General features: G+C 42.1%; 2 protein-coding genes across 8 annotated transcripts in view; one reads left to right on the top strand and one right to left on the bottom strand.

Annotated features, from left to right (window-relative positions):
* Positions 1–10,007, top strand: part of LOC309608479 (T-cell activation inhibitor, mitochondrial-like) — a 78,261-nt gene extending 68,254 nt beyond the window's left edge. For all 3 annotated transcript variants that reach the window (XM_082348696.1, XM_082348695.1, XM_082348694.1), the window contains one exon: positions 9,921–10,007. In XM_082348696.1, the coding sequence (XP_082204822.1) occupies positions 9,921–9,936 (16 nt within the window). In that variant the 3' untranslated portion in view covers positions 9,937–10,007. The remainder of the gene's footprint in view (positions 1–9,920) is intronic.
* TCAIM (T cell activation inhibitor, mitochondrial) overlaps positions 7,589–21,148 on the bottom strand; it is a 37,556-nt gene continuing 23,996 nt past the window's right edge. For 3 of the 5 annotated variants that reach the window (XM_082348554.1, XM_082348550.1, XM_082348553.1), the window contains exons 8-12: positions 21,025–21,116; positions 16,854–17,086; positions 15,766–15,897; positions 12,836–12,940; positions 7,589–9,395 (exon numbers count right to left, since the gene is read on the bottom strand). In XM_082348554.1, the coding sequence (XP_082204680.1) occupies positions 9,155–9,395; positions 12,836–12,940; positions 15,766–15,897; positions 16,854–17,086; positions 21,025–21,116 (803 nt within the window). In that variant the 3' untranslated portion in view covers positions 7,589–9,154. Of the gene's footprint in view, positions 9,396–10,116; positions 11,249–12,835; positions 12,941–15,765; positions 15,898–16,853; positions 17,087–21,024; positions 21,117–21,148 lie in introns of those variants that run through there. The other 2 variants (XM_082348551.1, XM_082348552.1) reach the window with 2 other exon arrangements.

Genomic DNA, 21,148 nt, shown 5'->3' with positions numbered 1-21,148 from the left:
GAGAAATGTCATGCGTAATTTGATAGGGACTGCCTTAAATTTGTAGATTGCTTTGGGTAGTATGAACAATATTAATTCTTCCAGTCCAAGATCATGGGATATCTTTCCATTTCTTTGAATCATCTTCAATTTTTTAAAATCAATGTTTTATATTTCTCAGTGTATAAGTCTTTCACCTCCTTGTTCAGGTTTATTCTTAGGCTTGTTTTTTTCTTTTTTTTTAAGATGCACTTTTAAAAGGGATTGTTTTTTTACTTTTCCTTTCCGATATTTTATTAGTGTAAAGAAATTCAACAGATTTCTGTATGTTAATCTTGTATCCTGCTACATTGCTGAATTCGTTTATAAGTTCAAATAGTTTTTTGTGTGGAGTCCATAGAGTTTTCTACATACAGTATCAAGTCATTTGCATATAATGTCAATTTTACCTCTTCCTTTCCACTTTGGATATCTTTTATTTCTTTTTCTCGTCTTACTGCTGTGGCTAAGACTTCCAATACTATGTTGAATAGAAGTGGTAAGAGTGGGCATCCTTGTCTTGTTCCACATTTTAGCAGGAAGGCATTCAGCTTTTCACTGTTGAGTATTATATTGGCTTTGGGTTTGTCATAAATAGCATTTATTATCCTGAAGTATGTTCCCTCTATGCCCACTTTTGTAAGAGTTTATATCATGAATGGATGTTGCATTTTATCAAATGCATTTTCTGCATCATTTTAGATGATCATGTGGTTTTTGTCTTTTGTTGATGTGGTGTATCACATTGATTGACTTTTTGTATGTTGAACTATCCTGTGACCCTGGTATGAATCCAACTTGATCATGGCATATGATCCTTTTTATGTGTTGTTGGATTTGGTTTGCTAATACTTTGTTGAGGATTTTTGCATGTATGTTCATCAAAGATACTGGCCTATAATTTCTTTTTTGGTAGTGTCTTTGTCTGGTTTTGGTATCAGGGTGATGGTAGCTTCATAGAATGACTTTGGAAGTGTCTCTCCCCTTCAGTCTTTTGGAAGAGTTTGAGAAGGATTGGTATAAGTTCTTCTTCTTTGTATGTTTCATAGAATTCCCCAGTGAAGATATCTGGTCCTGGACTTTTGTTTGCAGGGAGTTTTTAAAATTACAGATTCTATTTCACTTCTAGTGATTAGTCTGTTCAAATTACCTATTTCTTCTTGATTCAGTTTTGGCAGGCTGTATGTTTCTAGAAACTTGTCCATTTCTTCTAGGTTGTCAAATTTGTTGGTATATAGTTGTTCATAGTATTTTCTTATTGTTTTTTGTATTTCTGAGGTATTGGTTGTTATTTCTCCTCTTTCATTTCATATTTTGTTTATTTGGGTCCTCTCTCTTTTCTTGGTGAGCCTTGTCAGAGGTTTTTCGACGTTGTTTATGCTTTCAAAAACTGGCTCTTGGTTTTATTGATTTTTTTCTTATTTTTAAAAAATCTCTATTTGTTTCCTCTCTGATCTTTATTATTTCCTACCTTTTGCTGACTTTAAGTTTTGTATGTTTTTCTTTTTCTGATTATTTTAGGTGATAGGTTAATTTGTTTATTTGAGATTTTTCTTTTTTTTTTGAGGAAGGCCTGTATCGCTATGAATGTCCCTCTTAAGACTGCTTTTGCTGTATCACATAGATTTTTGTATGGTTGTGTTTTAATTGTCATTTGTCTCGAGTATTTTTAATTTCCTCTTTGATTTCATCATTGACCCACTGGTTTTTACTAGCATGTTGTTTAGTCTCCATGTAATAACTTTTTTCTTGTTTCTCTTTCTGTGGTTGATTTCTAGTTTCATGTCACTGTGGTCAGAAAAGATGCTTGAAATAATTTCTATCCTTTTAAATTTGTTGAGGCTTGTTTTGTGTCCTAGTATGTGGCCTATCCTAGGGAATGTTCCATGTGTGCTTGAAGAGTATGTGTATTCTGTTTTTTGGGGGGATGTAATGTCCTGAAAATAACAATTGAGTCTAACTGTTCTATTGTGTCATTTAGGATCTCTGTTGCTTTACTGATTTTTCTGTCTGGAAGATCTCTCCTTTGATGTCAGTGGATTGTTAAAGTCTCCTACTATTGCTGTATTCCTGTCAATAGCTCCCTTAATCCATTAGTATTTGTTTTATGTATTTAGGTACTCCTATATTGGGTGTATATATGTTAATAAGTATAATATCCCCTTCTTGTATTGATTCTTTTATATAGTGTCCTTCTTTTATGGCCTTTGTTTTAAAGTCTGTTTTGTCTGATGTGAGTATTGCTACCCCTGCTTTCTTGTCATTTCCATTTGCATGAAATAACTTTTTCCATCCCTTCACTTTCAATCTATGTGGGTCTCTTATAGGTAGCATATTGTAGGCTCTTGTTTAATCTGTCACTCTGTGTCTTTTGATCAGAGCATTTAGTCCATTGACATTTAAGGTAATTATTATTAGAGATATATTTATTGCCATTTTAAATCTTGCTTTCCAATTGATTTTGTATTTCTTCTTTGTTCCTTTATTTTTCTTTTTGTTTTCCTTTTGTGGTTTGATGGTTTTCTCTGTATTATGTTTGAGTTCTCTTCTTTTTGGTTTTTGTGAATCTATTGTATGTTTTTGATTTGTGCTTACCCTGGTTTTCAAATATGTTAACCCATTATTGTATCTACTTTCTTTAGACTGGTAGTCTATAAGCTCAAAAACAGTCTAGAAAAAAACCTACATTTTCTTACTCTCCTCTCCCACATTTTATGATTTTTGATGTCCTCTTTTACATCTTCATGTTTTGCTGTTCATTGTAGTTGTAATCACTTTCACAAAAAAAATTTATTTTAATCTATGTACTGGCTTATTTAAGTGATTTACTTTCCTATTTTGATTTTATCTTTCCAATAGATTCTTGCTTCTTTTCTGTTTAGAGAAGACCTTTCAATATTTCTTTAGGATAGGTTTAGTATTGCTGTATTCTTCTAGTTTTTGCTTGTCTGAGAAATTCTTTATCTCTCCTTCTATTCTAAATGATAATCTTGTTGGGTAGAGTATCCTCGTTTCCCTTTCAGGACATTGAATATATCTTGCCACTCCCTTCTGGCCTGCAAAGTTTTTGCAGAAAAATCTTCTGATAGCCTTATGGCGGGGAGGGGGTTCTCTTGTAATTGACTCTGTTTTTCTCTTGCTGCCTTTAGAATCTTCCCTTTATGTTTAAAATTTGCCATTTTGATTATAATATGTCTTGATGTAGGTCTGTTTGGGTTCATCTTCTTTGGAACTCTCTGTGCTTCCTGTATCTGTATATGTGTTTCCTTCTTTAGATTTGGGAAGTTTTCAGCCATAATTTCTTCAAATAGATTTTCAATCCCCTTTTCTCTTTCTTCTCCTTCTGGGATCCCTATTATGTGTATGTTGGCTCTCTTTGTATTATTCCAGAGGTCTCACATACTGCTTTCATTTTTTCTTTTTCCATTTGTCTTTCTGTCTGTTTTTCTGATTGGGTGATTCCCATTATTTTATCTTCCAGGTCACTTATTTGTTCTTCTGCATTATTTAGTTTGCTATCCATTGCCTTTAGCTCGGTTTTCATCTTGGCAAATGAGTCTTCTAATTTTGATTGGATCGTTTTTATAGTTTCTAGTTCCTTGTTACAGTGATCTGCATTTCTATTGATAGCTTTTCTTAATTCCTTCAGTATTTTTATTATCTCCTTTTTGAACTCGGGGTCTAGTAGACTGGAAAGGTCTGTTTCATTGTTTGTTCTTTCAGGGAAATTCTCTTGTTCTTTTAATTGGGAGTGGTTTCTTAGTTTCTTCATTTTACTTATTTCTTTGACTCTATGAATTTAGGAGTAACAGTTATCTACTCTGGTCCTGAAGGGCTGTTTTTATGTGGGAGCATCCCTGTGTAGCCTGTGTGAGTCTAATATTTTTGGTGTGAGAGCTGTCTTTAGTATGGATGCCTGCCATGTCTTTCCTCAGTGTGTGCTGGCCGTTATCCCCTGGATAGGGGGTGTGATTGTTTTTGTGATGACCAGAGCCTGCACTGGATGTTGAGTGGGGCTTCTTGTTTGCTCTGTGGTTGTCACTGCCCTGTGACAGGGTCTGCTCCCCAGCTGTCAGAGTAGCAGCCTCCAGATCTGTTTCTAAGCTGTGGTGTGAGGTAGGTGAAACTGGAGTGCTCCCGCTGGGAGAGGAGCTGCTGAGTATTCCTCTGCAATAGGTGTCCAATGGGAAATGTGCTTTACGGCATTGCCCAGCACCCGTTGTGTGCGCTCACAAAGTACACTGTTGTTGGCACTGCCCTCAGCCCTGCCTCAGTCATGGGAACGCTGGCAATTGGCCCAGGTATTTCTCAGGTACTGTGCTTACAAAGCCACAGGCGCAGATCTGCCAAAGTCTGGCACCGGACCTGCTGTAGTCACACACCTGGACCTACTGTGGGAGCTATGGAATCAGCATAGACCCTGGCCCTGCCTCCGTGTGTGCACCTGCAAAGCCCGCTGCTGCTAATGCCAGGCCCACCCCAGCCATGGAGCACCAGTAATCCACACAGATGTTCCACAGGTGCTGTACTTACATAGTCAAACAGCCCCTGGGAACTGGCTCTGATTTCAGCCCCACCTCCACGTGTGGGCCACCTGCTGGGCTTGTGTGCTCCCAGAGCTCATAGCAGCAGAGCCGTGCCCACTGTGAGCACACCAAGAATGAGGCTGCTATGGCAGGGACATGCCCCTCCCTTTGCCGTGTGTTAACAGTGGGGCTTCTGTGGCGGACCCAGGCTCTGTCCTGCACACACCCCCGGTTGCGGCCTGAACCACATTCTAGTGTCTTCAAGCTGTTTCCATGCAGCAAACCCCAGTCCTCTCCCTGGGTCTGTCTGCTGAAACCTGAGCTTCAGCACCCAGCCCCCGTGTGCACCAGTAGATGCATGACTTGGGCTGGGGGTTGCAGCGAGGTGGCCAGGACCGTCTGTGCTGGTCTCTGTCCTGCCTGCCCAAGCTGACTGCTCTCCTCTCCTCTGAGCCTCTGAAGCTCCCTTTCTGTCCCGGCTGATTTCCTTGCCTGTGAAGGGGCTTCCCAAGATGAGGGAACCTTTCTTCTTCCACAGCTCCCTCCCAGGTGTGCAGGTCCTGTCCCGATTACTTTCTTTTGTCCTACCTGGTTATATGGTGATCTTTCTTGCAGCTTTGGATTATGAGATCTTCTCCCAGCATTCAGTAGGTAATCTGTGAGAACTGTTTCACATGTAGGTGTATTTTTGATGTATTTGTGGGAGGAGGTGAGCTCCGCGTCCTTCTATTCCGGCATCTTGATCTACGCTCCCCCACCCACCCACATGCATTCTTAGATGAGACAGGAGTGTTTTGAGACAGACACACAGAGGACACGGAGGAGGAAGCACTGTGACCACGGAGGCAGAGATTGAAGTGATGTGGCCACCAGCCAAGGAACACTGACAGCCCCCGGAGGCTGAAAGAGGCAAGGAAAGGAAGGGAGGAACCTCTGGAGAGAGTGTGGCCCTGCTGACACCTTGATTTCGGACTTGTGGCCTCCAGAACCGTGAGAGAATAACTTTCTGTTGTTTGAAGCCCTGCCCAGTTTGTAACTTATGTCAGCCACAGGACACTGATACACCAGGGAAGGCTAAATGATGCCCAGCGTCCAGCTCCTGAAAGGCTCAGGCCCTGCTATGTTCCTAGTGCCTGCACACAGGAGGTGCTGCCCAAGTTCTCACTGAATGAGAAGAATGGAAAAGATCTTAGGAAGTCTCTTAGGAAAGATTTATCCCAAACTTTAAAATTCCTGCCTTTTTTGTGTGCAGATGAAGTGAGTTAGCAGGGCCGCTGTGTGCATGGATGGTACTGGGCTTGCCTCCCTGTCCCAGGGCTCTTCCTGCGGCCTCTCCACTCACCCCGCTCACCCGGAAGCCTCTGCCTTGTACCGACTGACACCAGGTCTAGGCCAGTGCCTGGGGTAGTGACAGAAAGAAAAACTGACCGCCTCCCAAAGATTCTGAGGGTGAAATCCGATGGCCCCCTCCCCACGTGGCTCACCACGCCCTGTGCTGAGCCAGTTCCGCCCACGTGAACTGCCGTGATGGACTTTGGGGCAGTCGTGTGCAAACGTTGCTTACAGAATGACACTTATAAGCACTTGCGGGGGCCCAGTGCACGCCCTGGCCCAGCTTGAGCAGGGACAACGGGGGCTGCCCGAGCAGTCTGACTGGAGGGGCAAAGCTGACTGGCACTGCCAGGTCACTCGGGAGGAGCAGGAGGGGTGCCACCCCTCCCGGTTCTCACAACAGTACCCAGACTGGGGCAAAGTCAGCTCTGCCCCCCGCCGACCCGTGTGCACCATCATGGCCAGGACTGACGTGCCTGGCCCCAAGGTCACTGTCTCTGCTATGGTCCCCGCCCCCACGGGGCTGTACTGCTTGCCTTGTGATCCTGTCAAGCCCTGGCGCTGACCTGGGGGTGGACTCCCCCAGAGCTGGGAGTGCTCCTGTCTGTGCAGATGCCTCCCAGCCCTGGGGTTTCCTGGGTTCTAATCCCCCCTCTTCAGCCTGCAGCAGGCAGAAGGGCCTTGCACAAGTTTCTGCACTGTTTGGGGCCTCATTTTCCCTATATGCAGCATTTGTCAGCTTATGGGAAAAAATCCCTAAAGTTCTCTGTAAAAGGCATGTCCCCACGAGGGAAGCGTTTTGAGTGACCAGTAGAACCAGGCTGCAGTAGGAGGGGTGTGGAGGGAAGAGGGTCCCATGGTGTTGACCCAGGTCTGCTCCGTCTGGTCACCGGCCGCCCCACCTCCTCCTCTTCTTCCTCGTCCAGCTGTTAAGCAGCAAGAGGCACCTGGGCTGGTGGCCAAGGACCATCCAAGGGAGGACTCTCTTTTCCTGGGACAGACTCACTGAGGGTGAGAAGGAGCTCCAGGAATGGGCATGTTTCACAGATGGGGAGACTGAGGCCAAGGGACGGGTGGGTTAGAGGTTCCAAAGGTGAGCTGGCTCCTGAGGCAGCCCTGGTTCCCCTTGCCCACCCGTCCACCCCTCAAGGCCCATAGCCCCTCTCATGAGCTCAGGGAGGCTGCCTGGAGGCAGAGGCTTTGAAGAGAGAAAGGAGGAAGCAGGGCCTGGGGAGACCTGTCCTGTGGACGGACGTGGCTCTGGACATACGCCTCCCTGACTGGACAGCCTGGGCAGAGGGTACGGCCCCCAGGCAAGCTCATGGCCTGGTTCTTCCTTGGGAGAGCTCTGGCCTGGGGCTGGAGCTCAGGTCCCTCCGGAGATCATTTCTGACCCAAGGCTTTGAGGTTAGAGGCATCTCATCCTGTCCTAGTTTTCAGTGGTGGGAGAGAGTTTTCCAGAACTTTTATGTTAGATTGGAAGAGGAACTCAAACAGGCATAAACAGGCCACCAATTTTTTGTAGATTCCTTTATGTTGAAATAGTTGTAAACTATTAACAAATGAATAATGAGAAAACAATTATCTGGTTAACGTATTACTTATTATATAACAATTAGTTCTGAGACAAAGTCCAATTCAGAACATATTACTGAGGATTCTATATTAGTTGACTTTAGAAATGGCATAATCCAAACATATTTTTCCATAAATTATTATTATTATTTTTTTGGCCACACTGCATGGCTTTTGGGATCTTAGTTCCCCAACCAGGGATCGAACCCTCGCCTTTGGCAGTTAAAGTGTGGAGTCCTAACCACTGGACCGCCAGGGAATTCCCTCAAATAAATTTTCCTATGTAACCTCTAAAGAATTTTTCACTCCCATCATTTGGCTCTGGAAAACTTTTATAAGCAACAACATTTTTACATGAGAAAAAAAAAGTACAGTTGTTAGGCACAGCTTAAAAGGGGTGATATGCACAAACTATAATAATTACAAATCAATACTTATTCAAACACACATTTGAATTTAAAACGTTCAAATAATCAGTGTTTTAGATAAATTTAAAATATGCTTCGAGAATCATTTTTAACATCTCTTTTCCTTTCTAATGCACTATGGAAAAAATTCCTTATTTCTTCAGCAGTAAGAGCCTCAAAAATGTTACAAACCTGGATTCACCTTGTCCTCCTGAGAAACAAGCTGAAGAGGATTTTGGATCTGGTTAAAAATATTATCCTAAGGGAAATATCCACAGAGAGAAGCCCTGTGTCTGTCTGTAGGGCTTGGGGCTGGGCTGGGTGGTGGGTCCAGGAAAGTCCACACAACTATGGACAGGGGGTGACTCAGAGGGGCTCTAACCAGTGTTCTAATCATTGGAAGACCTGGGTTGAGAGGGGTGGCAGATCCTGAATGGTCAGAATCATTTTAAACTTGGCCCTACTTGATGGAACTCTTTGAGAAACAAGGATTTTTCTGGATAGTGTTTGTCCTTGAAACAAATGAATCACCTCATTCAGTGTTTCAAAAAAATTCACTGTCTCTTGGTTACAGGCTACCAACAGTTAGAATATCTTAATGCATAGGAAAACTTTAAATTCTCTGTTACTGGAAATGCTTTAACAAACTGTATCAGCTTATGATAATGTCAATATCATTTGTTCATTCAATTGCTTTTTCCCATCTACTCTCTCTTTAGGCAAAATTTGATTAACGAATTTTTACTACCCATCAGTCATCTGTTTTGGACTCAAACTGTCCATAATTGGTTGCGAAATACAGGTGTGTGTATCGATACATGGGATGTAACTATAAAGTCGCACGTTGAATTGTTACAGGTGGAAATGAGTTCCGCAACTCTAGAGCTATACTGAATGAGACCTGTTTATACTTACCAACATTCACTCATAAAAAAAAAATATATATATGTGTGTGTATATATATATATATATATATATATATATATATATATATATATATATATATATATATATATATATATATATATATATATCTCTTTCACCCTGTAGAATCCTTTCTTTCTAACATCTTTTCAGCCAGTCCTGCCAATCAGATAAGAAACACTACAAGATTGGGAGATAAAACCTTTTTTAAACAAGTTTCCTAATAGAAATTAATTTTTTAAAAGTCTACTTTTAAAGCAGCAGTTAGAAACTTTTTTCTTGTAACACATCAGTAATACTGTTACATCAAATTGTGGATTTAAATAAGTTTAGCAGTTTCTTATCTCTTAAAAAAAAATACAGATTTCTGTGTTATTTAATGGCTTCTCCATTCTTCCAATTCCAAGGAATACAAAGGTCTCCATCCTGCATAACAGAGTAAAAATGTGAAATGCAGAGGTGCATTCCTTGTAGATAAGGCAGTGATTGTTCTAGAAGTCTCTTACAACAATCCACCATTTGTATACTTGAAACGCTGGGCTCCTTATAAAACTTTTCCAGAGAAAATTTCTTCGTGGAAGCCTGCATCAATTCATTTTCAATGACTTTCAACCTGTTAGGTTGAAAACAAACATGATTGCCACAAGCTATAACCAAATAAAAGAACATAAAATGTAAAAAACATTTTTGTATATTGGGCCATAACTTTCTACTCTCAACACTGAAAATGGTATCCACAAAGGCCAAATTATATGCTCAGAAGACTGTCCATAGGTATCTTGTAGCACCTATTATTTCCACATGTATCTCTAAGTATTTGTTAAATTTTTTTAGCAGTAATGGGGTAAAGATAATTAATACAATAATTTTTTTGGCTTTAAAAAAATTTTTTTTTTTTATTTAAGTTTAATTTCTAATTAAAAAATGTTCTTAATTGAGGTATAGTTGATTTACAATGTTGTGTTAGCTTCTGGTGTACAGAGAAGTGATTCAGTTATACATACATATATCTACTCTTTGTCAGATTCTTTTCCCTTATAGGTTACTACAAAATATTGAGTATGGTTCCCTGGGCTCTACAGTAGGTCCTTGTTGTCTAATTAATACATAATTCAGAAGCCTCTTATCCCGCCTCCAGGAGCAGCTGTTGGTGACTGAGAAAAGCAGGAAGCTGAGAGCACCACCGGCAGCTTCAGGAGGCCCTACAGTCCAACCCTGACCCGGGCAGGAGCGACTTCTGGAGATTCCTGAAAAAACCCCAGGACCAGGGACTGGAGCAGGCCGCCCTCCCCACTCTCTCCCCACCAGGGCACAGGTTCTGTCTTCCGCCCGACAAGGGTAAGACACAGGTGCTGCAAGTCAGGCAACCTGGAGAAAGTCGTGCAGGGGCTGGAAGGACAGGACCCAGACGTTAGCTGAGAACAGTGGTCTTTACACGGCTCAGCAAGCCGAGGGTGGTGCAGAGGTGCTCTGAGGGCCCTCGTGGGTATGGACGGACTCCAGTTCCTTTCCTCTTCAACTGGAGCACCTGCCAACCTTGATCTTTCTTTATCAACTGGGTTTCCACTTGAGAATCCACTTTATAAAGAGAGATGCAGCTCAAAGTGTCTGAAAACCACTGTCTCAGAAGAGGCTTCATCTAAGGCAAGAAGGCTGCCTAACCAGCGCCGCGTGGCTGCGATGCAGGCGGCCGGACTGGGGAGGGACCGCGGCGCAGGGAGAGGAGAGAAGGCGGCGGGGAGGGGGGAGGCTCAGCCGGGCCGGGGCAGACGGCTGCAGAGGGCCCAGGCCAAGGGGGCAGGCGTGACGGGACCAGCAGCAAATGGTTTCTTTACCCTCCGTGTTGGAGGGGACAGGGATGAAGGCTCCGGAGCCCAGAGCCAGAAGGAGGCCAGGGAAGCATGAGCGTCAGTGGATCCAGTCGGTGAGTATTGACTGAAGCCTCCCAAGTGCCAGGCCCCGACCCCGGCACTGGAGCGAACAAAATAGACAAAGCCTCTGCCCTCATGAAGCTCACATGCTGTTTTGGGGGGGAAAGACAGTAAATGAACAAGGAAAACAGCGTGTCATAGGGAGATGGGCGGCAGGTGGGAGGGATGAGGGGAAGCTGCTGGGTGGCAGGGGAGCTGAGACCTGAGGCTGGGAAGGGGCGGAGCCTGAAGCCATGGGGGAGAAGGGCTCCAGGCAGGGGCAGAGCGCGGGTCCTTGAGGAGGTGAGAAGCTCCTCTGGCAGGAGCAGCAGGAGTGAGGGCAGCGTCTTAGGAGGCGAGTTCAGGGGGCCGATGGCAGGGCCTCGCAGGCAGGAGCACATCTGGGCTCTATAAGGACCACTCCCTCCGGCTGCTCGGCTGAGAATCCACTGGGCGGGGGCGTGCATGCGGAGGCGTGGACACCGGACGGGGCATCACAGGATGATGGACGCTGGGACCCGGGCGCAGCGGGAAAGGACACGAGACGGGCAGGGTTCTGGAGAGACGGAGAAGGTGGAGCTGAGAGGTCTGCCGGCCGGGATGTGGGGAATGAGGAAGCAGGACAGGAATCAAGATGAATCACGGGGTTTGATTTACCTCAGCAACTGGTGGATGAAACGCTCAAAAACTAAAATATTTGATTTTTACTTCTTTTTATGTTCCTTCCTTAAAAATCTACTGGCACTATTTCAAAGCTGTAGAACGCCCAGTGCGAAAACAGAAAAAGCAGCAGATACGATGTAGCAAGATCATCAGGCCTCATAATGGAGGGTAGGCGAGACTTACAATTAATTAATTAATTAATTTCTGGTTTATCCTTCAGTGCTTATTTTTTTTAAAGATTTTATTGGGGTCTAGTTGATTTACAACATTGTTAGTTTCAGGTGCAAAGCAAAGTGATTCAGTTATACATACACATATATTCTTTTCTCATATAGATTATCACAGAATATTCAGTAGAGGTCCCAGTATTATACACTAGGTACTTGTTGTTTATCTATCTTACATGTAGTAGTGTGTTGTATGTTAATCCCAAGTTCCTGATTTATTCCTCCCCACCCCATGTTTCCCCTTGAGTAACCATAACTTTGTTTTTGAAGTCTAAGTCTGTTTCTGTTGTGTAAGTTCATTTGCATCATTTTTTAAAAATTAGATTCCAAATATGAGTGATAATCATGTTTGTCTTTCTCTGTCTGACTCACTTCACTGAGTGTGATCATCTCTAGGTCCATCCATGTTGCTGCAAATTGCATTATTTCGTTCTTTATTATGGCTGAGTAATATTCCACTGTATATATGGACCACATCTTCTTTATCCATTCCTCTGTTCATGGACATTTAGGAGGCTTCCATGTCTTGGTTATTGTAAGTAGTGCTGCAGTGAACACTGGGGTGCATGTGTCTTTTCAAATTATGGTTTTCTCCGGATATGCCCGGGAGTGGGATTGCCAGATCATATGGTAGTTCTATTCTTAATTTTTAAAGAAACCTCCATAATGTTCTCCATAGTGTCTGTTACCAGTTTCCATTCCCACCAGCAGCTTAGGAGGGTTCCCTTTTCTCTGCACCCTCTCCAGCTACTATAGTTTGTTGACTTTTGGGTAATGGCCATTGTGACCGGTGCAAGGTGAGACCTTGTTGCAGTTTTGATTTGCGTTTCTCTAATAATTAGGGATGTTGAACATCTTGTCATGTTTTTTTTTTTTAAACAGTGTGAATAAAAGTTACCTCTTGAAATTGGCTTCTTGAAATACTGCACTGATTTGAATTCTTTTTTGATTACTTATCCCAGGACATTTCTTGAGGACAGGTGTTATTTATTTACAGCCCTGCAGGCCTTGTGAATATTAAGACCTGGGCAGGTGTCACATCCGTAGAGCCTGACTGCTCAGGCTGTCCTGGGGCTGAGGGAGCTGGGGAGGATCTGCCAGCAAATGAGCCCCTCCTTGGCCCTCTAGGGCCTGGTCCCCTCTGGATGGGACCACAATCTCCAGATCCAGGCGGGCCCTCCTACAGCTACACCAAGCCCACTGCACCCAAAGGACGATGGACTCTCTGGGCTGGAAGAGCTTTGAAAAGTCACCTGGTCTCCACGTCTCCTAGTGGTGGGGCTCCCACCTCCAGCTCCGTCTGTAGAGTCGCCCCGCCTCCAGACGACAGCACAGGTTTTGCAGGGGTTGGGTATTGTCTGGGGGGGAAGGGGCAGTGAGACAAAAGCCCTTGGGTGTTCGTTCTGGCACATTCCACTCTAATTTACAACCCAGAAACAAGAGTTTCCCTAAGGCTCTGGGTGCCCAAGGCAGCAGAGCTGGCATGAAGAAATCCTGCCGCCTTGTGGCCATTCCCCAGAAAAACAAGTTAAAAACCAGTGCTGATGGGCACTTAATAGTCACAAGGCCTGGGGGGGCTGTAAATGACACCTGCCCTCAAGAAATGTCCTGGGGTTGGTAATCGCAAAAGAATTCAAACAGGGCAGACTTTCAAGAAGCCAATTTCAAGAGGTAAATTTTACACTGTTGAAAAAGCACATGAAAAGATGCTCAACATTGGTAACTTTTAAAAAAATTTTATTTTTATTTTTTAACATCTTTATTGGAGTATAATTGCTATACAATGTTGTGTTAGTTGCTGCTGTATAACAAAGTGAATCAGCTGTACGTACACATATATCCCCATATCCCCTCCCTCTTGCATCTCCCTCCCACTCTCCCTATCCCACCCCTCTAGGTCATCACAAAGCACTGAGCTGATCTCCCTGTGCTACGTGGCTGCTTCCCGCTAGCTATCTATTTTACATTTGGTAGTGTATATATGTCCATGCCACTCTCTCACTTCGTCCCAGCTTACCCTTCCCCCTCCCCGTGTCCTCAAGTCCATTCTCTACCTCTTCATCTTTATTCCTGTCCTGCCCCTAGGTTCTTCAGAACCATTTTTTTTTTTTAGATTCCATATATATGTGTTAGCATACGGTATTTGTTTTCCCCTTTCTGACTTACTTCACTCTGTGTGACAGACTTTATGTCCATCCACCTCACTACAAATAACTCAATTTCAGTTTTTTATGGCTGAGTAATATTCCATCGTATATGTGCTACATCTTCTTTATCCATTCATCTGTCGAACATCGCTAATTATTAGAAAGATGCAAAGCAAAACTACAATGAGGTACCACCTCGCACCAGTTGGAATGGCCATCATCAAAACATTTACAAACAATAAATGCTGGAGAGGCCATGGAGAAAAGGGAACTCTCCTAGGTCGTCGGTGGGAATGGACATCAGTAACAGCCACTATGGAGAATAGTATGAAGGTTCCTTAAAAAAACTAAAACTAGAGCTATAATATGATCCGGCAATCCCACTGCTGGGGCGTATATCCACAGAAAACCATAATTCAAAAAGCCACATACACCCCAACGTTCATTGCAACACTATTTACAATAGCCAAGACATGGAAGCAACCTAAATGTCCACAGACAGAGGAATCGACAAAGAAGATGTGGTACATACATAGAATGGAATATCAGTCATCCACTAAAAAGAACAAAGCAATGCCATTTGCAGAAACATGGATCGACCTAGAGACGATCATACTAAGGGAAGGAAGTCAGAGAAAGACAAATATGATATCACTTATATATGGAATCTAAAGAAAAAATGATTCAAATGAACTTATTAACAACACAGAAACAGACTCATAGAGTTCGAAAACAAACTTATGGTTAGAAAAGGTAACGACACAAACACAAATAAATGCTCACCAACCAATCAAGAAGCAGGCTATTTGTTCAATAGGATCTGGCCCGGAACTGTCACCAATTCCACAAGTGAAACAGATATGTGACTCCTTCACTTATTTGATGCATAAAATGACCCCATCATCTACTGGGAAACGGATCACGTCCACAGCCCTCCTGCGTGGCCACCCTTTCTCTGTTTCACATCCTAGGCTTTTTAAACAAGCAATTTGTGTAGATCGAGGCGAGAACGGGCAGCGAGGCCAGAGAAGTAAGTAACCAGAAGGGGGCCCCAGCAGCACACTGGGACAATCACCCCAGTCCTCCGCCCACCAGGCTCCTGCCCCCGCCCTCCTTACCCTCCTCCCCAGACACGTCAGCTCGTCCTCCTCGGCCACAGCCTCTGCTTCCTGTTCCCTTCCCAGAGCATCAGCCTCGGCTCCTCTCACGCGTGACCCCTCTCCGTCCACCACCCCTGACGCTGAGGGCACTTGCGTCTCCTGCGAGCCTGGGGACCAGGCCTTCATCTTTCTACCAGTGGCGCCTTTCACAGCTTCCCATCCGCAAAGGTCACAGCAAGTGACGGCCGCATGAATGAATGAATCCTTGCTAGCCAAACCTCCTTAGGCCACGTCTTTAGGAAAACCACCCTGTTTTGAATATAATACTCTCCCTATCTTCATAGTAGATCCATGAAACATCAAAACATCATCAACACCATCTTACTGCCTACAAAACTACTGACTACAACAGGATTCCTTCGAAGATACAAATGGCATAGAGACAGCCCTGCTTATGAACCAGAAACCTCTTTCACTTTAAGATTTCTTCTCAATTTAATGACAGTGCAGACGAGGCTTGTTTTCTATCAGCAGTTTTCAAAATTTTAAACAGTGAAGATTCCAGTTAATCAAGTAGTAACTGAGTTTTCCCCCCTTGTTGCCACCCTTTTCCATCTGCACAGTTTCTTTCTGATACTCTTATCTTTCATTCTGTTCCTGAGTTGACTTTTATATTAACAAGCCCTGCTTCTCAAATTGAGGCACATGGTGGGAATGTAACTGAGGTTATTACACTGAGAAAACAGCCACATCCAATCCCTGGCACAACCGGGGGGATAAATAAATATGTTACTCCTAAGTGACATGCAGTTTAATACAGTCGATTTCCTAAGTTCAGTACAGTTTTAATTTCCCATACTTATGAGTTCTGACTACCTGAATATTTTTAACGATTAGACGGAATGGTAAGACAGGAAGAGGGCTAAGGGAACTCACTCTTCTTTTCTTTTCATGTTCTCTCTTGCCTGTTGGGCTTTGGTGAGAATAAACCACTGGAGGTTTGCTGGATCGCAGAGGATCGGAATGTTAAAATGCCCAAGTTCGTGCAGACTTGGAGCATATCTGTCACTGTAATAAAGCATACGTAAAAGGAAAAATCAGCGACCTCTCCACTCCCATTCCACCCCCAAAGAAACGATTTTCTTAGTCTGATTAATGGAAAAGGAACCCATCAAGAAAATCCACCTTAAAGGTACAGTAAGTCCCCTACATATGAACGAGTTCTGTTCTGGGAGTGCGTTCCTAAGTCCAATTTGTAAGTCCGACAAGTTAGCCTAGGTACCCAACTAACACAATTGGCTATATAGCACTGTACTCTAGTAGGTTTATAATACTTTTCACACAAATAATACATAAAAAACACTTGAAATATACTGTACTACTGTACCCTCTACAGTACTGTACAGTGAAGTACACAAAAGCACAACCACTTGTAGAGGAGGCACGCATGTGACAATGTACACCAGACACATGAACTAACTTATGAGATTGGACATGTGAACGCACGTTTGCATCTTTGAAAGTTTGCAGCCTGAAGGTTCATATGTAGTGGACTTCCTGTATAGCAGAATTGATTTGAAGTTTTGCTGTCCCCAAAGAGACACACTATCAAGATGACCACACCCTTTCCGGCCCTGTGACCTTCCTCATCTGTAAGATGGGGGTAGTAACCCACTCCACGGTGAGGTTGTGAGAGCTAAAGAGATAATGCATTTAAGTACCAAGCATGGTGCCTGATCTGCACACTCTTGATTGCACATTAGTATAATCCTATAAAGTTTTCCACAGGGCTGATTTGCTCTGTAAGTGGCAATATATTCACACAATGGTCTAGAGACTCAATCTTTCAATCCTCTCATGTTGGCTTTTCTCATGTGTAAAAGAGTGTTGCCAACAGAGATGGTGGCATTCCTTTCTTTAATTAATTCCTAAGAATCACACGTGGAAATACAAAACAATTTCATGCATGGACACACACAGCCCATCTGAGTGAATGAATAAAAGTAATTGTTTTAGATACTTGCCTGTTAAGGATCATTTGCAAACCACGCAAACTTCGAGGGTGAAAAGGTATTCGACTTTTCAAGAGTCTATTATAGAACACGTTGAGAAGAGAGTAATATTCTTCAAGTGTCAACACTGGCTGTAATTCTTCGATATAAACAACTTGGATGCCACCTAGAAGATAGCTTATTTGGTCCTCCAGAAGCATCAGCCTCCTCTGCAGGTCAAAATAACTCGGTAATCTTTCAAAAAGCTACAGTATTTTTTTTTTTAAAAGAAAAGGGAAGGAATATTTAGTTTTATGGTACTTTAATAGTCCAAGTTTAGGACTTCGATAAATGGTATTGAGAAATTCTAACAAGAAAATTATAAATTATTTTTCTAGAAGGAAAGTTCAAGTAAGCAATAAGAAAAAAGGTATGGAATGCTGGAAATATTAATATCCAAAACAAACCACTGTAAATCTTAGGAACTTTTAGCTAGGAATTGAAGAGATTGCAGAAGAAAAGAAATGTGTTCCAAATAAAAATAAGTCTTAAATACTAACATTTAAATATTCAGTTAAGAATCTCAAATTAGGTTAGAAAGATTAAATGGTATAATAAAGAAGGGTTTTAGAAATAAAGTCTACGTATTTCAATTCCAAGTCTGTTCCTTCAGAATTTCCCTTAATTCGACTAAATTCAATTATGGAGCACCTACCATGTACTTAAGTACTAAACTGGGTCCTTGGAATACAGAGGTTATAAGAATTTGTGTCCCTCTTTGCCAGGGCTTATGGTCAGGGTGCAGGGGAACAAAACAAGAATCAGAATTCAGTGTACCAAGTGCCACATCAGGGTGAAGCGATTGGAGGGTCAAGGAAAGGTTTCTAAAGACGTCTAATGTAACCAATATGAAAAGATAACGAGAATTTAGAGAAGGTTAAACACATTACTAATTATTAGAGAAACGCAAATCCAAACTACAATGAGGTACCACCTCACATTGGTCATAATGGCCATCATCAAAAAGTCTACAAATACCAAATGCTGGAGAGGGTGTGGAGAAAAGGGAACCCTCCTACACTGTTGGTGGGAATGTAAGTTGCTGCAGCCACTATGGAGAACAGTATGGCGGTTCCTTAAAAAACTAAAAATAGAGTTGCTATATGATCCAGCAATCCCACTCCTGGGCATATATCCAAACAAAGCTATAATTTGAAAAGATATATGCACCCCAATATTCATAGCAGCACTATTTGCAATAGCCAAGACATGGAAACAACCTAAATGTCTACTGACGGATGGATAAAGCAGATGTGGTCTATATATACAATGGAATATTACTCAGCCATAGAAAAGAATGAAACAGTGCCATATGCAGCAACATGGATGAACCTAGAGATGACCAAACTAAGTGAAGTAAGTCAGACAGAGAAAGACAAATACCATATGATATCACGTATATGTGGAATCTAAAATATGACAGAAATGAACTTATCTACGAAGCAGAAACAGACTCACAGACATAGAACACAAACTTATGGTTACCAAAGGGGGAAGGAGGTGGGGGAGGAATAAATTAGGAGTTTGGGATTAGCAGATACAAACTACTATATATAAAATAGATGTTGATACAACAAGGTCCTCTTGTATAGCACAGGGAACTATATTCAATATCCTGTAATAAACGGTAATGGAAAAGAATATGTATACGTATGTATAACTGAATTACTTTGCTGTATACCAGAAATTAATACATTGTAAATCAACTATATTTCAATTAAAAAAAAAAGGAATAGAGAAGGTTAGCTGCATGTGGGAAAGTTTCAGGGAAAGAAAAAAGCATGTGCAAACCTGGAAGCACCAATAGGGACAAAGCAGGTTCAAAAACAAGGAGTTTGGTGTGGCTGGAGGGTGGCACACGTGGCCTACGTGGAAGGAGGCGAGGCTGAAGAGGCAGGTGGCGCTGGGTCGGGGAAGGACCTGTGTCCTACATTACGGACTCAGATTTTATACAGAAAGTTGCAGTTATGTTAGAGGAGTTGAAAGGCATCAAAACTCTGCTATAATAAAAGCAATAGCAGTATAAAAATTCTACAAAGTATAATATACTTCTAACACTTTTTGAAAAACAATTTTACTACCTACTTTTCAATTTTTCTCTCAACGAGTTATTCATGTGTAAATGGTAGCTACGTTTTAAACACCTTTAATTTTGAGATAACTGTAGATTCACACGTCTTTCACTCAGTTTCTCCAATGGTGACATCTTGCAAAACTATATACAATCACAACCAGGAAACGGACATGGCTACAGTCCACTAACCTTGTTCAGATTTCATCAGTCTTACTTGCACTCGTGTGTATTTAATCATATGCAGATTTATCACACGTAGAGATTCATGTGACACGACCACAGTCAAGACATAGAAGAGCTCCATCACAAGGATCCCCTCTGCTGCACTTCCATAGCCACAGAAACCTCTGCTCTCCCACCCCGACCCCTGCAACCACTAATCTGTTCTTTCTATAATTTTATTATTTGAAGAATGTTATATAAATGGAATCATACAGCATGTATTCTTGTGAGATTGACTTTTTTCACTTTGTACAATGCCCTTGAGAGCCACCCAAGCTGTGGCCTGTATCAGCAGTTCATTCCTTCTTACCACCGAGTGGTGTTCTGTTGCATCCACGTGCCAAGGTTTGTGTCACCATTCAAACACTGGAGGGTATTAGGGTTCTTCCTAGTTTTTTGCTATCACGAACATTTGTATACAGTTTTGGTGTGAATATAATTTTTCATTTCTCTTGTATAAATGCCCAAGAGGGCAGCTGCCAAACCACATGGTAAACACGTGTTTACTATTATAAGAAACTGCCAGACTCTTTGCCAGAGTGCCCGTGCCATTTTACATTCTCAACAGGAATGGATGAGTGTTCCAGTTTTTCTGCATCCTCGCCAGCGTTTGGTGGTGTCATCATTTTTCAGTTTAGCCATTCTGACAGGTGTGCAGTGACATCGCATCGCATTTCCCTATGGTTTTTCATGTGCTTATTCGTCATCTGTATGTCCTCTTCTGTGACATATCTGTTCATGTTCTTTGCCCATTTTCTAACTGTTTATATTTTTACTGTTGAGCTTTGAGAGTCCTTTATATATTTCGATACAAAGACTTTGTCAGGTAGGTGGTTTGCAAATATTTTCTACCAAATATTTGATTTGAACAGATATTTCACCAAAGAAGATATATGGATGGCAAAAAAGCACATGAAAAGATGCTCACCACCATTCCTCATTAGAGAAATGCAAATTAAACCCACAGTGAGACAGAACCACACACCTCTTAGAGTGGCTAGAATTAAAAAGATGACCATAGCGAATGTTGGCAGTTTCTTAAAAAGTTAAAATACCCTAACATATCTGGCCATTCCACTTTTAGGTATTTACCCAAGAGAAAAGGAAATATACGTCCATATAAACTTTGTAGATAAATGTTCATAGCTTTATTTCTAGTAGCCAAAAGCTGACATAACCCAACATCCATCAATGAGTGAATGGATAAACAAACTGGTATATCCATATGATGGAATACTACGTGGAAATAAAAAGGAATAAGTACACGCAATAGCATGGATGAATCTCAAATTATGCCGAATGAAAGAAATCAGATCCTAACCCCAACATACTCTGTGATTCCACTTATATAAAACTCTAGAAATATACACTAATCTATAGTGACAGAAAGCAGACCAGTGGTTGCTTGGGTAGGGGGTGGTGGATGGAAGAGAGGGTTTACAAGGGACATGAGCATTCTTTTGTGGGTGACGGATGTCTTCACTATCCTGATTATGGTAATGGTTTCACGGGTATTTACATATGTCACATCTCATCAAATTATACCCACTAAATATGTGCAGTTTATTGTAAGTCAATTATACCACAGTAAATCTGCTAAAAACAAAACAAACAAAACAACAGAATGAAGGCCTTTAGGCTATGCTTCAGAAAAGACGATAAAATTTCCAAATAGAAACGGACTTAAAAATCAGTCCTCTAAGAATTTAAACTACAAAATATTAAGCATGTGATCTGCAAACAGATGATTCAAATTTTTTTTAGTTTACTGACATATCAGCATAGTTTGAAACAAAAGTATGTCGATGACAAATCAGAGATTTTTTTTGTTTTTAAGCTTTTTCTTACTTTTGTCCAGTGATGATGGACATCCATTGTTCCCAGCATCACATGGCCCACTGCACTCATCCCGGACCGGTCTGTAAATATTACTGTACATCCTGATGATAAAACACAAACCTTTGGTCACTGT

The sequence above is a fragment of the Balaenoptera borealis genome (assembly GCF_965194805.1).
Source record: "Balaenoptera borealis genome assembly, chromosome: 12".
NCBI lineage: Eukaryota > Metazoa > Chordata > Mammalia > Artiodactyla > Balaenopteridae > Balaenoptera > Balaenoptera borealis.
Note: the sequence above shows the minus strand (reverse complement) of the source record. Positions and strands in the feature narration are given on the sequence as shown.